Genomic DNA, 14,734 nt, shown 5'->3' with positions numbered 1-14,734 from the left:
ATTGATATGTAATTCTCGATGTTTTTAAATCCTCAAAAGTCCACTATGGAGTGATTATGCCTACTATATGGTAAATGGGCCTTTATTTGGCCCATTTGTATTGGCCCTTCTAAAATCTATTCTAGCCCCTTTGTATTTGGCTAGTAATATATGGTAGTGATAGGTGCATTCGATTCCCGGGAATTATCTATTATGTGATGTATTTTACGCATTCCCATGCTACTAGGCTATAATTCGTAGCTTTAGCGTGACCTATGAGGTGATTTTCACATTCATGAATGACTCATCGAGATTTAAGTTTCTAACAATTGACTGTGAAATAGAGAAAATAACAAACCTTTGGTTTTTGCACAAATTTAATAGTCCATTTCTTTCTTGGTATTTAACTTGTTTAAAAAGGGGTCTGATTTTGGAATATAGTACAATGAATTTAGTTTGCAAATGAGAAAGAGATATAAACTGTTACATTCTTTCATAAAAATATCAATAGTATGTTGTTTGGACCATACTTGCATTTTTTTGAATTCTGGTGCAAAACGTATAATTCATTATTTCTGGGAATTATTCTTATTATTATTTTGTTAGTTATCTAGAAACTCTAGTGGGAAATGTTCTCACTGAGTCCTAGCTCGCCCCGTTGTTTTTAAAAATTTTCAGATCTGGTGTAGCTACATAATAGCCGAACTTTTGGTTATGGCACATTGCTGAGAGGCGTTATATGGAAAACCTCCTTTTTGATGTTACATGCAGTCAACAATGTGCTTTATTTAGTAAAATGCTTGTAACGTTGAGCTTGTGGGTTGTAAGTACCGATTATATACATATATATAGTTGCTCTGAACTTCTATCATTACCAAGTTTATAAATGTTTTGAGATAAGCTATGTGATATGAAGTATCAGGCTTGACTCGTGCATGAGACTTGTCTTACGCATGGGTTCGCTACTGTCGCGTAACTTGTATTTATGAATTTTCGCTGCAGTTTCAGGGCGTGACACTTTGAAGGGAAAAAACTAGTCCAAACTTGTACAAACTCTTGCCAAACACAGTATAAGCCTGTACTCAAGTTGGTGAATGAGTAGTCAATTGTCAAACAATCCCTAACAAAAGTAGATTGAGCTAATTTATTGTTATCTTTTTAGGGGGAAAGACTGGGCTGTTTTTTAGGGTTCCGGTGAGAGGATATATTCTTGCTCTTTGGTGTTTTCTTTCAGCAAGAAAAGCATTATATTTATAAGTTTTCTTCCCATCATCTCTACTCCTAAAATATTAGCCCAAGTATAATTTCCATTAACTACAAATTACAGTTGTTGACAGTCCTATTTTAACTCACATTATGAGCTCATTAATTCTCCATTAACAACCCATTTACTACTCAATATTATCTCGTTTTACACATGGGTGGTTGATTTGGTCAAATCTTCTAACATTTGTGTCATATCTCATAAGCCCAGCATCATGAGACCAAAATATATAGTAGAGCCTATGTGGGGTATGAACCCGAACTCAACATAAGTATTTCAAGGGGATATTTGCATCATAAAGTAATGTATTAAATTTAAATCGTAAGGAACCTTCATTGTGATATTGTGGACAGGGCCGGCCCCGGGCTTTGGGTTGCCCTAGCCCAATCTAATTTTGGTTGCCCTTTATATTAAAAATTTGGTACGAACAATAACGATAAAAATGAATACATATAATACAATTTAGCGTTCTATATTGGGCTCAAACTGATAATATTATCATGCAAAATCAATATTCATATAAGAAGAGATTATATTTGTGCTACAATTCTCATCAAAGAAAAATACTTCTCCTTGAATTTTTTGAAGCGAATTCTTCAATTAAGTCATCATACTCAAGTTTCTCTAAGTATTCATTTTCAATTGATATCATTGCCAATCCATTCAATCGTTCCTGTGACATGGTAGTACGAAGATAACTTTTTATCAATTTCAACTTGGAAAAACTTCTCTCCGCCGAGGCAACCGTAACTGGGATAGTTAACAAAATCCGATAAGCAACCCATGCACATTGAAAGCCACCATCATCCCAATAAGATCTTATGAAGTCAAGGATGTCTATTGATTTAGTCACTTCCTTCGGCAATATTGTTTGCAAAGCTCGTAGGTCATTGAATAAATCTTTTCCATGTATATCACATTGTTGGTTGTGTTCCAAGTAGCTTTGTAATCTAATGCAATGTTCCATTAATTTTTCTTCACCAATGCTCATGAACTTTGCATTAAACAAAAAACCGAAGATTTCTTCATAGAGCTCGAATTGTTCAAAACGATCTTTGAGTGATGTAAGAGCTTGATCAATAATGTGGAGGAAATAGGAAACTCTAAAATTATCCTCCGGTGATTGACTACCTTCCACATTCGCTTCCACATCCTCATCAAAATGCTTCTTTCTACGAACCACTCTTTTTATCGGAAATGTCGGATCGATACCAACATCATTAGCAAGTTCATTGGCTTCTTTCATCATGTTTTCAAAACCATCTTCTCTAAACTTTTGAAAGAAAACAATAAGCTCGTTTATTCTTGTAATTGCATCCTCCAAATTCATCTCTTCTTGTTGAAGAACTTTGCTAACTCGATTGACTTTAACTTTGCTAACTCGATTGACTTTATCTAAAATCTTATACCAAATACACAAGCTAATCAAGAACTCAAAATCCTCCAAAGCATTTTTACACAAGCCTTTAGCTTCTGCCATCACAATGTCCTCTTTAGAACTATTTGCAATTTCAATCAAAGCGTCTCGCAACTCCGGTGCTTGATATCGAATTGCTTTAACACTTTCAACATGACTTTCCCAACGAGTAACCGACAATGGCTTTGGTGTTAGACCCTTTACATATGTTTTAAGAACATCCCACCGATGTGTTGATCCAGCAAACAAAGTGTAAACCTTTTGCACATATGCAAAAAAATTTCTAGCTTTGACACATGATTTTGCCATATCGCATAGTGCAAGGTTTAAGCTATGACACCCACATGGTGTATAAAAAGCTCGAGGATTTATGTCAAGAAGTCTTCTTTGTACACCTTGATGTTTACCTTTCATATTTGACCCATTGTCATAACCTTGACCTCTTATATCATCAATGTTGAGATTAAGTTCATTCAAAGTATCTTCAAGTTGATTGAAAAGCCCAAGTCCCGACGTGTCATCAACCTTTATAAATCCAAGAAAAAACTCTTCCACCTTGACTTGATTTGTATCTTCAATATCCACACATCTAATGACAATTGACATTTGCTCCTCGTGGCTTAAATCCGGCGTACAATCAAGAATAACTGAAAAATACTTTGCTTTTGAAATTTTGTCAAGAATTTTTGCTTTGATTTCATTGGCCAACAAAATTATCAATTCATTTTGAATTTTATGGCTAAGATAATGGTTCTGAACTTCTTTATCTACCACACGCCGAACATGATCTTGCATAATTGGATCGAATTCTGCAAGGAACTCTATAAGTTGACAAAAAAGTCCGTTGTTCTTCTCATAAATCTTCTCATTAGTTCCACGAAATGGCAAACCATTTCGAGAAAGAGTCTTCACAACCGCAATGATTCGAACTAGTATCATCTTCCAACGAGTTTTCTCTTTTTCAATTTGTGCTTCTATATCTTTATCAATTGTTGCCTTTAGTTTTAGTCCTTTTTGCAAGTCAACCCACTTCACAACATTTGCACAATGCTCCGGATTACTTTCATGCTCTCTAAGCTTTGTAGGAAGGTTATGCCAATCGTCTATTCCATTCTCCGCCAAATTGGTTGTCATTGGTTTATTCTTGAACAACTTGCAACAAAAACAAAATACTCTATTCAGTTCATTTGAATAGACAAGCCATTTCCTTTCATGCTTCTCGCCATTTGGAAATTCACGGATATAATATTTGGAAGAAAAACTTCTATTTCTCCCACTCTTCTTTTCACTTGGAAACTCATCATTTTTCATTAAAATCTTGATAGGACCACGTTGAACTATCATCACCCTCTTAGTATCATTTATACTTCCCCACAATCCCGGATCATAATTTACTTCCACATCTTTCTCAAGATCAAGTATGCTTTCATGAACATTTTCATTCACAGGATCTTCATGATCTTCATCACTAGCTTCCTCCTTACGACTTCCATCCGCATAAGTGACTTCATTTATGGGCTCCTCAATGACCTCATCCATATTTTCACTAATATTGGTAGTGGCACTAGCTTCTTCAACTTGATTCAAGAGAAGAGAATGTTGTGTTTTTGCTTTGAATAGCTTAGAAATTGAGCCATGTAGTGATTTTGCCATTTCATCTTGACGTTGCTTGACTCTTCTATTATGAGCTCCAGAGTTTTGTTTTCTAATCCTTGCTCGGTTTTTGTCATCTCCCGTCATAGTGTATTGTAGTCTGTAAATATAATTATATAACATATATGAAATCACAATAAACTAAACTTAGCAATATCAATGAAGGACAGACCCGGCTCTTATCTTCCCAATTTCCCAATTAGCAATATCATTATTATTAAAACAAACATTATTTCATTGCAAAACAAACATTATATCAATCAAGGACAGAGTCTTGATAGAGGTGGAGATGACTGCTCAATTACCTAGTTATATTAAAATTCAAGGTCTAACTGGTAGCATATATTCTCAACGTGTTCTTCATGAATTTAAACCTCAATGTTGTGCACATTTAAATTGATTGGACATGATACCGAGCTTTGTAGAAAGCATAAACCAAATATGCAATGAAGATCAAAGCTCAATTGCAAAATCATTATTATTAAAACAAACCCCAATTTCATTATTATTAAAACAATATCATTATTATTAAAACAAACATTATTTCATTGCAAAATCATTATTATTAAAACAAACCCCAATTTCATTATTATTAAAGCAATATCATTATTATTAAAACAAACAATATCATTCCAAAATATCATAACCCCTAATTTAATTCTTCAACTAAGATTCAACCAAGATTACCCCTAATTTAATTCTTCAACAACTAAGATTCAACCAAGATTCAAAATCAAAATCTTAATTTCATTGCAAAACATAAAAACCCCAAATTTCTATCCAAAAAAAAAACCCTAAAATTATTTAGTTAAAAATTTTTACCTGATGGAGTGAAGCTTGACTGCTTGAAGGACGGGTCGACGGACTCGGAGGCTCGCCGGCTCGGTAGGGAGGAGCGAAGCCGCCGGCGGCGGCTCGGGAAGGGGGACTGGACGAGGAGAGGAGGGTTTCTTTTTTTTTTTCTTCTTTTTTGTGAACGGGAGTCGGGAGGTCAGAGACTTGGAGTTGGAATCGCTGAAATAAAAGGTGGGGTCGAGTTCTTTTACAAACATAACCTCTAACATTTTTTGCATAAAGGCCCTTGTACAAAGTCTATTTTAAAAATCAAAGAAAATTACAGTTTGAGGGGTATAGGAACGTTCGGAATGGGTTGCCCCCCGGCCCTGGGTTGCCCCAGCCCCGGGGCTTGGTGGGCTTACCCCAGGGCCGGCCCTGATTGTGGAAGCGAGAAAATAATCACTATGTCCACACTAATAAGCAAATCAGTCTATATTAACTTTTCAAAGTCGTATATTGAAGATAAATCCAAACAAAAACAGAAACACAATGACAACCTAGCAGAAAATAATGCCATCACATGCAGAAGCAAGAATATATAATCTTGGATTTTTTTTGTCAAAACCGCTTTCCAAAATGAGTTTTCAAACTATATATATATTAACTACTAGTATTTTTCATAAATACTTAGTAGTCTAGTGGAAAGTTAAAGTTTTAGTGTTTCAAAAGGTCATCTGTTCGAGGCTTACTAACGGCAAGCCGAGAAGTGTTTTGCTTTAATTAATCCCTCATAAGTGGGTCATGGGCCATGGGTCGTGGGTTGTGGGCTCGTGGGCTGTGGTCCGTGGGCCAATGGGCCAGGGATCGGAGCTAATCGGGCTAAGACGCTACGTGACGCTTTGTTAGGCGCACTTTGCACTTCGCACGGAGGCATCGGGGCTAGGTGGCGCTATGTGTTCTGTTTTAATTAACGCATCCATTGATTGTCTCGCCTTCAGGCGTTACTGCATGCAGTAGTTACAACAGTATTTAAATCAATTAATGTTATAATCATAATTGTCATTATGATTTGTAACAGTCATACTAATTGTAGGTGACTCTTGAGTGGGCCTTAGAGGCCTATAAATAGCGCCCCTTGTGGCAGCTCTTAGACACACGAACGTGAGAGCTCTTGTACACATGAAATATATTGAGATGTTGTGCTGCTGCTACATAAACTGTGCCCGAAGGAACTTTCCCTGGAACCGAAAAGTTTTGACCCAAAAGGTTCTTAGATCGAGGAGATCTTTGCCTTGATTGAAAGGTCTTATAGATCGAGGAGATCTTGGCAGTACTGGGTTGGTGCATACCAGAGTATTGTATTGCTGTTCCTGGAAGCAATTTGGTCTTGGGCTCCTTGCATCGGAATAGACCAAATATTGCTTTAAGCACAGCATTTCACAAATGCACAGCAGTTAATTTTAAAAAGTTTAAAATTACAACACATCAACTTTTGCTGTTTCATTCTAGATTTAACCACAATCTCCAATAATCTTAAAGTAATATTTCTAATCTATCATGGATCCCGCGAGGACTCTTGGAGTGGACTGTCTCAAGTTAGAGAACTTTGACGGATCCAACTTTAACGCATGACTACGAAAAGTGATCTTTGGGATGCAACTCCTAAAAATCTACTATGTGGTTTCTGAGGAGAAACCCGACTTTGAAGAAGATTCTGAGTTTGAAGCCTCTTGGGCTAAAGATGATCATTTCTGTAGGAGTTATTCCCTTAACTGCCTAGTCGATCATCTGGCAGATGCTTACACCAACAAGCCCTCTATAAAGAAAATCCGGAATGCTCTGGAGGACTAATACAAGGATGAGACGAAACTGTCCAACTCTCACCTTATTGACAAATTTCTGGACTTCAAATTAGAAGATGACACTGAGGTTTGCATCAAGTCAAAGAGCTTAAAAAGCTTGTTATGAAGTTGAAGGATGAAAAGATCAATCTTTGTCAAACATTTATTTCTGGTATAATTGTCAACAAGCTTCCTCTATATTGGATGTCATTCTCCACAGATATTCAAAAAAGGAAAAGATAGGCGACTCTATCTGACTTGAAGAGGTTCATTCGGATCGAGGAAGAGATTCGGACTCGCACGAAGAATGAGCTCCTTGCTAAGCATAAGACGTCTACTAATATGATGGCTGCTAACTCTGAGAATGGTACTAGTTCTTCTTTCAAAAAGAAGAAGAAATTTTTTAACAAAAAGAAGAACCATCCAAAGAATCTAAATGTTCAAAAGAAAGATTTTAAGAAGAGCGGCAAATGCTTTAACTATAGGAAGCAAGGACATTTTGCTAAGGACTACAAAGCATCAAAGAAGGAAACAACACACAATGTTAATCAAGTTGACAATTGTGTGGCTATGCTCTTCCAAGTGACAACTCCCAACAACTCTCTGATTGATGGCTAGATACAAGTGCTACATGTTATGTCTACTCCAACAGAAATTTGTTCTCTTTTTATGTTGCTGCCAAAGAGAACGTATCAATGGCGGATTATTTTGTGGTTTTTATTCTTAGAACTGGGACTGTGGTGCTAACTGTTTCTTCGGGGAAAACTCTCACATTGAAGGATGTGAAACATATTCCCTCAATTGCCAAAAACTTAGTCTCTGAAAGCCTGCTGTGTGACGCAGGTATGAGACTGGATTTCCAAGGAGGAAAGGTTGTGCTATCTTTTAAGAAAATATATTTTAGCAATACATATCGTACTGATGGCATGTATAAGATCAGTATTATTGTACCCAACTCAGTTATAAATAAAGTATCATCTTCTGCTTACTCCTCTATATTATGACACAATAGGCTGGAACATGTAACTTATACAAAGTTGTCTAGTATGGAGAAATTAGGATTACTTCCAAAATATAGGGGGTAACAAATCTGGGAAGTGTGAAGTTTGCGTGCATGCGAAACTGATAAGGAAGCTCTTTCCAATTGTCACAAGGAGCACCAACCTATTGGATCTGATTCACTCAGAAACTTGTGATTTCAAGAGCTTCATCACTCGAGGTGGCATGAAGTACTTCATCACCTTCATTGATGATCAGTCTCGCTTTTGTCACGTTTACCTACTAAAATCTAAAGATGAAGCCTTTAACAAGTTGAGTTTCGGACTCATGTGGAGAAGTAGCTTGTACTTCAGGTGAAAAGACTCAGAAGCGACAGAGGAGGAGAGTACTGGTCTAAGGAGTCGGAAGCATACTTCAAGGAACATGGAATCATTACTAAAACTACAGCTCCGTATTCTCTGTAATCTAATAGGATTGCAGAAAGGAAGAATTGCACATTGGCCGAGATGGTGAATTCCATACTAATCACATCTAGTCTACCTACCTGCTATTGGAGAGAGGTTTTGTTGATGGTAAACTGGATTCTGAACAGAGTACCCTATTCCAAAACTGATAGTACTCCTTATTAGTTATGGTTGGGATATCTAGATCATTTGGATAGTCTCAAAGTCGCATATGTTCGAGTTCCAGATATCAGAAGGCTTAAGCTCAGACCAAAGGCAAACAAATATGTGTTTCTTGTCTTTGCTGAAGATAGCGATGCTTGCAGGTTCCTTGACCTTGGAACCAACTCTATCATTAAAGTTCGGGATGCAAAATTCTTTAAGAATAAGTTTATCAAAGATAAAGGTTTATTGCTCAAAGATATAGCAGAGAATGCTAGTACGTCAAATGCACCAGAGGAGCCAGTTTGCCAAGAAACTGAAAGTGTAAATGATGAAGGAGTTACTGAACCATCTTTCAAGCATTTCAGGAGACAAAAAGATTTTGGATATAATTTCATTATCTATAATGTGAAAGAATATCCACAGACTTTCCAAGAAGCAATGTGGTCAAAGACATTCTTCTATGGAAAGAATCTATAGATGATGAGATGGATTCATTGATCCAAAATCATACTTGGAGCTGGTGGATGTATCTGAAGGTGCAAGTTCTATCAGTTGCAAGTAGATCTTCAAGAAGAAGCTTTGTCTTGATGGTACTATTGAGAAATACAAAGCAAGACTGGTGATAAAAAGATTCTCTCAGAAAGAAGGAATAGATTTCTTTGATATCTATGCACTAGTTTGCAGAATCACTACTATCAGAGTGCTTATCGCATTGGCGGTGATTAAAAGTTTTGCCATACATCAAATGGATGTGAAGACTACCTTTCTCAATGGAGATCTCACAGAAGAGATCTACATGGAAAAACCAGAAGGGCTTGATGCTCCAGCTGGTAAAGTTTGTAAACTTATTAAGTCTCTATATGGACTTAAGCAAGCGCCAAAACTCTAACATGAGAAGTTCGATGAGGTTGTTCGCAACAATGGGTATCAAGTTAGTGAGTCTGACAAATGCCTATACATCAATGTTGCTGAAGGAAAGGTAGTGGTTATCTACCTCTATGTAGATGATATGCTCATCATCGGGAGTGATTTGAAGATAGTAATGTCTACCAAGAAATTTCTCCCAGGACAGTTCAGCATGAAGACCTTGAAACTACGGATGTGATTCTTGGAATCAAAATCATATACTTTGAAGAGGGTATTGGATTGTTTCAATCTCATTATGTCGAGAGCATGCTAAGAAAGTATGGCTACTATGACCTGCCAGAACTATCAGTGTCGTATTGTTACAACAAGAAGTTTCGACTGAACACTGGAAAACTAGTAGAGCAGCTAAGGTACTCAAAGATCATTGGGCGTCTTTGTAGGCTGTAAAAGTTGCCTTAACAGCAAAAGGCCTAAATTCCACCTACATACTTGACTCGCCTAGCCCACCCAATAGCTGGGTTCGCCAGTACAAGCGAAACTCGCCCGTGTACATGACTCGTCAGCACGAGTCAAGTCCATGCGGTCACCAAGGTCGCCTAAGCATCCAGGCAATCCGCCAAGCGACCAGAAACTCGCCTGCACATTAAACTCGCCTGCACGAGTCAAGTGTTCTCAAGAGCCGAAGTCGCCTACATATCCAGGCAATCAACCATATGATCGATAAGCGCCAGACTCACCAGAGTACTAGGAGGCTGCACTAGCACGTACGGGGATGGACCTTCCCATTCCCCACAATGTGAAGGGAAGGAGTACATCACTCTATGCCCATCAAGTGACCGCTCACAGTACAAGTGACCAGTCAGATCCACATAGTTGCCAAACTCGCCGGCATACTTAACTCGCCTGTAAGAGTTAGGTTCATTTCATCGCCAAGCTCGCCTGTGCATTTGATTAGCCTACCCGAGTCAAGTTCGTCCAAGTGGTTGAGAATCACCTGTACGACCAAACAATCAGCCAGGCGATCAGCAAGCTCGCCAAACTCGCCAGAGTACCAGGCGGCTGCACTGTCGCGTATAGAGATGGGCCTTCCCATTCTCCACGACGTGAAGGGAAGGAGCACAGTACTCTGAACCCATCAAATAGCCGCTCACAGTATAAGTGAGAGGCATGGTATCTCTCAACAGTACATGGTCACATTCCATGATTGAAGGGAGTGACCATGTCATCCCTTCTCTATTTAAAAGCTTCTCTCGGCCACGGGAAAGAGGTCGACAGCTGGCGATCTGTTGCTCAAGATTAATTGATTAATTCAATCAGTCAGCTGAACCATTAGCTCTCAACTCTTAACGGAGTTGACGACCTGCTCTTTGCATTATCTTTGCATTGTAGCACCTCCTTCTAGCTTCGAGCCTTGATCGCCATCGAACTCGGAGACTCGAACTTAACCAACACAAGCTTCTACTGCGTACTAAAGCTCCCTTGCAACCTCATTCGAATCGTCCAAGGGAAGCAAACTCGGTGCGAGAACCGAGCGAGGCATCCTATCGCTACCAAAGTCTCCACGTTAAACAAGGAGGACATTCCCTCCGCTTCTGTTATAATTTTGATTTATTAGTTTGTAATAAGCTATTCTTATCAATACAAACAAGATCCTCATTTCGGGAAATCAATTTTTACCCCTACAGTCTTATGTATGCGATGAGCTGCACGAGACCAGACATAGCATTTGCTGTAGGAATACTTAGTAGGTTCACAAGTAATCCTGGAAAGCTTTATTAGGATGCTGTCCAAAAATTGATGAGATACTTGAAAGGAACTATAGGTCTGGGCTTATTCTACATTAGATATTCGGTTGTAATCGAAGGTTATTCAGATACGAGCTGGTGCTCAGAACCAGATGAGTGCAGGTCTAATGGAGGTTTTGTTTTCACCATGGGTGGAGCTGCCATCTCGTGGAAGTTTAAGAAGCAGACTATGATTGCATAGTCATCAATGGAATCTGAGTTCTTCGCACTCTGTGTTGTAGGAGATGAAGCTGAATGGTTCATTTGTTTTTCCGAGACCTTCCATTGATAGAATTGTAAGGCACAATTATTATCTATTGTGATAATCAGGTGGCAAGTGCTGTGGTAGTGAAGTCGATATTCAATGGAAAGAAGCGGACCATTCGTCTAAAGCATGGCTATTTGAGAGTACTCATTTGTCAAGGAGTCATCTCTGTGATAGACGTCCGGTCTTCAGAGAATGTGGCTGATCCTTTGACTAAAGGTCTGAAAAGAGACATAGTCGAAAGGACGTCTGCTGGAATGGGTCTCAAAGTGTAGAGGATAAACGAGAAATCATATCATATATATATGTGTGTTCTACTAAGGATTACAAGGACGTAGTTTCCTCTCGAGTAATATATATATTCTCATATCATGTAGTAGATTTAAATGAGCAAATAAAATTGATATCTCCTCGTAAACTACAAGTGCATGAAACAGACGTCCTAATCCTGTGCGTAGAGCTCAACGACGGTGTCCCTAACATCCCCAAGTTCCCAGTAAATAAAGGTTCTGAGGTGTTCAACGGAAAGGTTATCCACTCCATGGAGCACTCGGACAAGGGCAGCTCCCGTGCACTTGAGCTAATCAGAAGAAAGCGCGTTAACGTGGTTAAGTCTGCTATAGATATTGCAGCAGAACGTGGGAATGTAAATGGTAAATAGAGATTAGACTTGGGGAAAATTGCATATGCATAATCAGAATGTAGTAGGTAAGTCACTTATCATCCCTCGACCTTTTTTTTCAGTGCTTAGATTTTTCGACGCCCGAAATGGTGTTGCCATCACTTGTATGTCATATGGCAGCTATGCAGTTGCGGCGGGAATTCCTATTACTTCATCCTGCTGTAGAGAGATTTCCTATTCTCTTATAGGCGTTAATCATGTATATTTCCCGATATCAGAGATAATCCTGGACATCAACGTACGGGTCTAAGTGGTAATAAAAAATTTAAGGACAGTTAGTTGTTAACAGTCTACACTAAGGGGCTGTTTGGATCGGGTATTTTGAAAGGGAAAGGATAGGGAAAGCTGCCAATTTGTCAGGTTTTTGGCAGCTCACAGCTCAGCTTTTTGGTAGCTTTCCCCTTCAAAAAGCTGCCAAAAAGCTGACAAATTGGCAGCTTTCCCTCTCCTTTACCCTTTAAAATACCTGATCCAAACGGGCCCTAACAAATTTTAGGTATACAGTTACATGCATTTGTATACCAAATAGATACTTAATCATGGAAACTATTACGACATTTTAATGCCGGTTCAAAATGCCGGTGTTAGAGTATCCATGTACCGTGATGTTTAGAACAGAACACTGGATAATATATACGTGACTACATTGCATAGGGTATTCCTCTCATCAGTTTCTTCTATATGAACCGCTTCTCTGAGCTGCTTCTTCACAAGCCTGGAGAAGGAATCTTGCTTCGTCTGTCAGCCACCTTTTGTCACCTTTGGTAAATTCTTCCATCGAACTTGTTATGCTGGATTTAAATATCAAAAGATGAAAGTTTGTATTATTGGCTAATTTTTCTTTTCTAAAAGAGCAAGATCAATTTTCCTGATCACTCTCTTAGTTGTTTGCATCAAATTTGTTACCTCAGTTTCGAAAATATAGTCACAGATTGGAAATAATACTGCATTACTATGAGTTTATATATGTTGGTTGAACTTGATTTGCTTGGGATTTAATAATCTCTATTTATTTTCCTATTGACTTGCTCCCTTGGATGATTGAAGACATAGGTGATATCTAAATTTGCTGAGAGCTACTGCAAGTGTGCACTCCCCTTAAAGATGTACGGGATGGTACCAGAACATAGCTTCTTCCAGGCTATATCTTCTGGTTTGGTTGCATTGCATCTGGAAAAATTCTATGACAAAGTGGAGGAAGGAAGCATTGTCCTCCGCAAATCGCAGAAACTTCAGCTTTTGTAAGAATGGTGTGATGATATGATGGACAAGCTTCACCTATAGAGACGGATATACCAATTCTTGCGACAGGGTACAAGAGCGATCAGAAGATTACGGACGTCTTTTCTTCAGCATTGTTTAAGAAGAATGTTGCAGGTTCATTAACGGCGACTTCTCCTCTCTACAGGTCTGATATACAAGCTTTCTTTTTTTAAATTAATTACACAGTTTCTTCTCAGAATTTGAATATAATACACCTATTTAGAGGTTAGTTAGATATTCCCCTAAACATTTTCGTTAGCGCTTAAGACTACTGGCTATCTACATGGGGCTGTGTCTTTTATTGGTATCACTGTTACTAGGATATATGTATGTACTGGGTGTCGACTCCCTTGCTGTGTGGAGAAGATCAGTGAAAATGTGCATACCCGGCACTGGCGGTAGAGTTCAGGTGCATGGCTTTGTTTTTGCGGTGATTCTTTGTGGTGGGTATCAGTTTCGCTGGCAACTTTGTTTTTGCATGTTAAAGAAATACTGACGTTATCTTTTTTGTAATTTTTAGGGAATGCATATATCCACTCTAGGATTCCACAACTCGCCATCATCGGCTACTCTGAAAGCGTCTCTAATCTACACACATCGGAACTGAGGTCAAAATGCATGGCTGGCTCAGTTTCTCGATGGAGATTGTCTTTTGCCAAGAATAATGAGAATGGAAGAAAATGTGAAGGAATGGGAGAAGTACATGAAGAGATGCTCTGGTGAATTCCTTAGAAAGCCGCGTACCATAACTTTGAACACCTGGAACAATGACCAGCTGTGTAGGGGTATGGGTTGCAGCCCCAGAAGGAAGAATGGGGTTTTTGGCTGATGGGTTCCTTTCTTATGCACTTGAAGATTATGCAGGTCTTTGAGGAGCCAATTTTGCTTCGTTTCTTGATACAATTTAAAGTAAGGGTATTTGCAAGTATTCATATACTAATTAAGTGGGTTTATCCACTTAAAATCTCTAAGCAATTCCATTAGCATTTACACCGTCTGAACTCCAGAGGATGGAATTGTTGATTTTATATTTTGTCATATAATAAAACTGAATGGGAGACTTTTTATTTCAATGGTTATCAAATAAAATATTTTTTGAAGTGCACAATAATAGGTTTTATTTATTGATTATTTAAGAGATAATGGGTAAGATATGAAAATTGTGACTTTGTGAGAGGTCAAATCTTTATTATCATTGCTCCTTAAGTATTATCACGACTTCTCTTTTCCTTTTTTTCCCCTTCTTTTTTTTCCTGGTTGGCTGTTCTTTTTTTTCTTTTTATTTTTTTTATTTTTTTTATTTTTTTTTTTTTTTGTAAAGAAAAGAAAGAAATT

At 38.2% G+C, this 14,734-nt stretch overlaps 2 protein-coding genes across 2 annotated transcripts; one reads left to right on the top strand and one right to left on the bottom strand.

Annotated features, from left to right (window-relative positions):
- Nucleotides 1-1,796: 1,796 nt before the first annotated feature.
- On the bottom strand, nt 1,797-4,199 carry LOC109827216 (zinc finger MYM-type protein 1-like). The gene has a single exon (XM_020394179.1). The coding sequence runs from the start codon at nt 4,197-4,199 to the stop codon at nt 1,797-1,799; it is 2,403 nt and encodes an 800-aa protein (XP_020249768.1).
- Nucleotides 4,200-9,334: 5,135 nt separating this feature from the next.
- Nucleotides 9,335-14,228, top strand: LOC109827215 (probable flavin-containing monooxygenase 1). Its single transcript, XM_020394178.1, is given in 9 exon segments — nt 9,335-9,368; nt 11,913-12,107; nt 12,199-12,335; nt 13,190-13,360; nt 13,362-13,397; nt 13,399-13,544; nt 13,920-13,938; nt 13,940-14,017; nt 14,019-14,228. Coding segments are annotated over 9 exon segments (1,026 nt in total).
- Nucleotides 14,229-14,734: the final 506 nt, after the last annotated feature.

This window comes from Asparagus officinalis, unplaced genomic scaffold, assembly GCF_001876935.1.
Source record: "Asparagus officinalis unplaced genomic scaffold, Aspof.V1 AsparagusV1_Un93, whole genome shotgun sequence".
NCBI classification, from domain to species: domain Eukaryota; kingdom Viridiplantae; phylum Streptophyta; class Magnoliopsida; order Asparagales; family Asparagaceae; genus Asparagus; species Asparagus officinalis.
The sequence above is the reverse complement of the archived record's forward strand: the minus strand, read 5'-3'. Positions and strand labels throughout refer to the sequence as shown.

Excerpts from the sequence above, each read along its gene's own strand:
- LOC109827216 (XM_020394179.1), bottom strand. The coding sequence starts at position 4,199 with ATGGATGAGGTCATTGAGGAGCCCATAAATGAAGTCACTTATGCGGAT.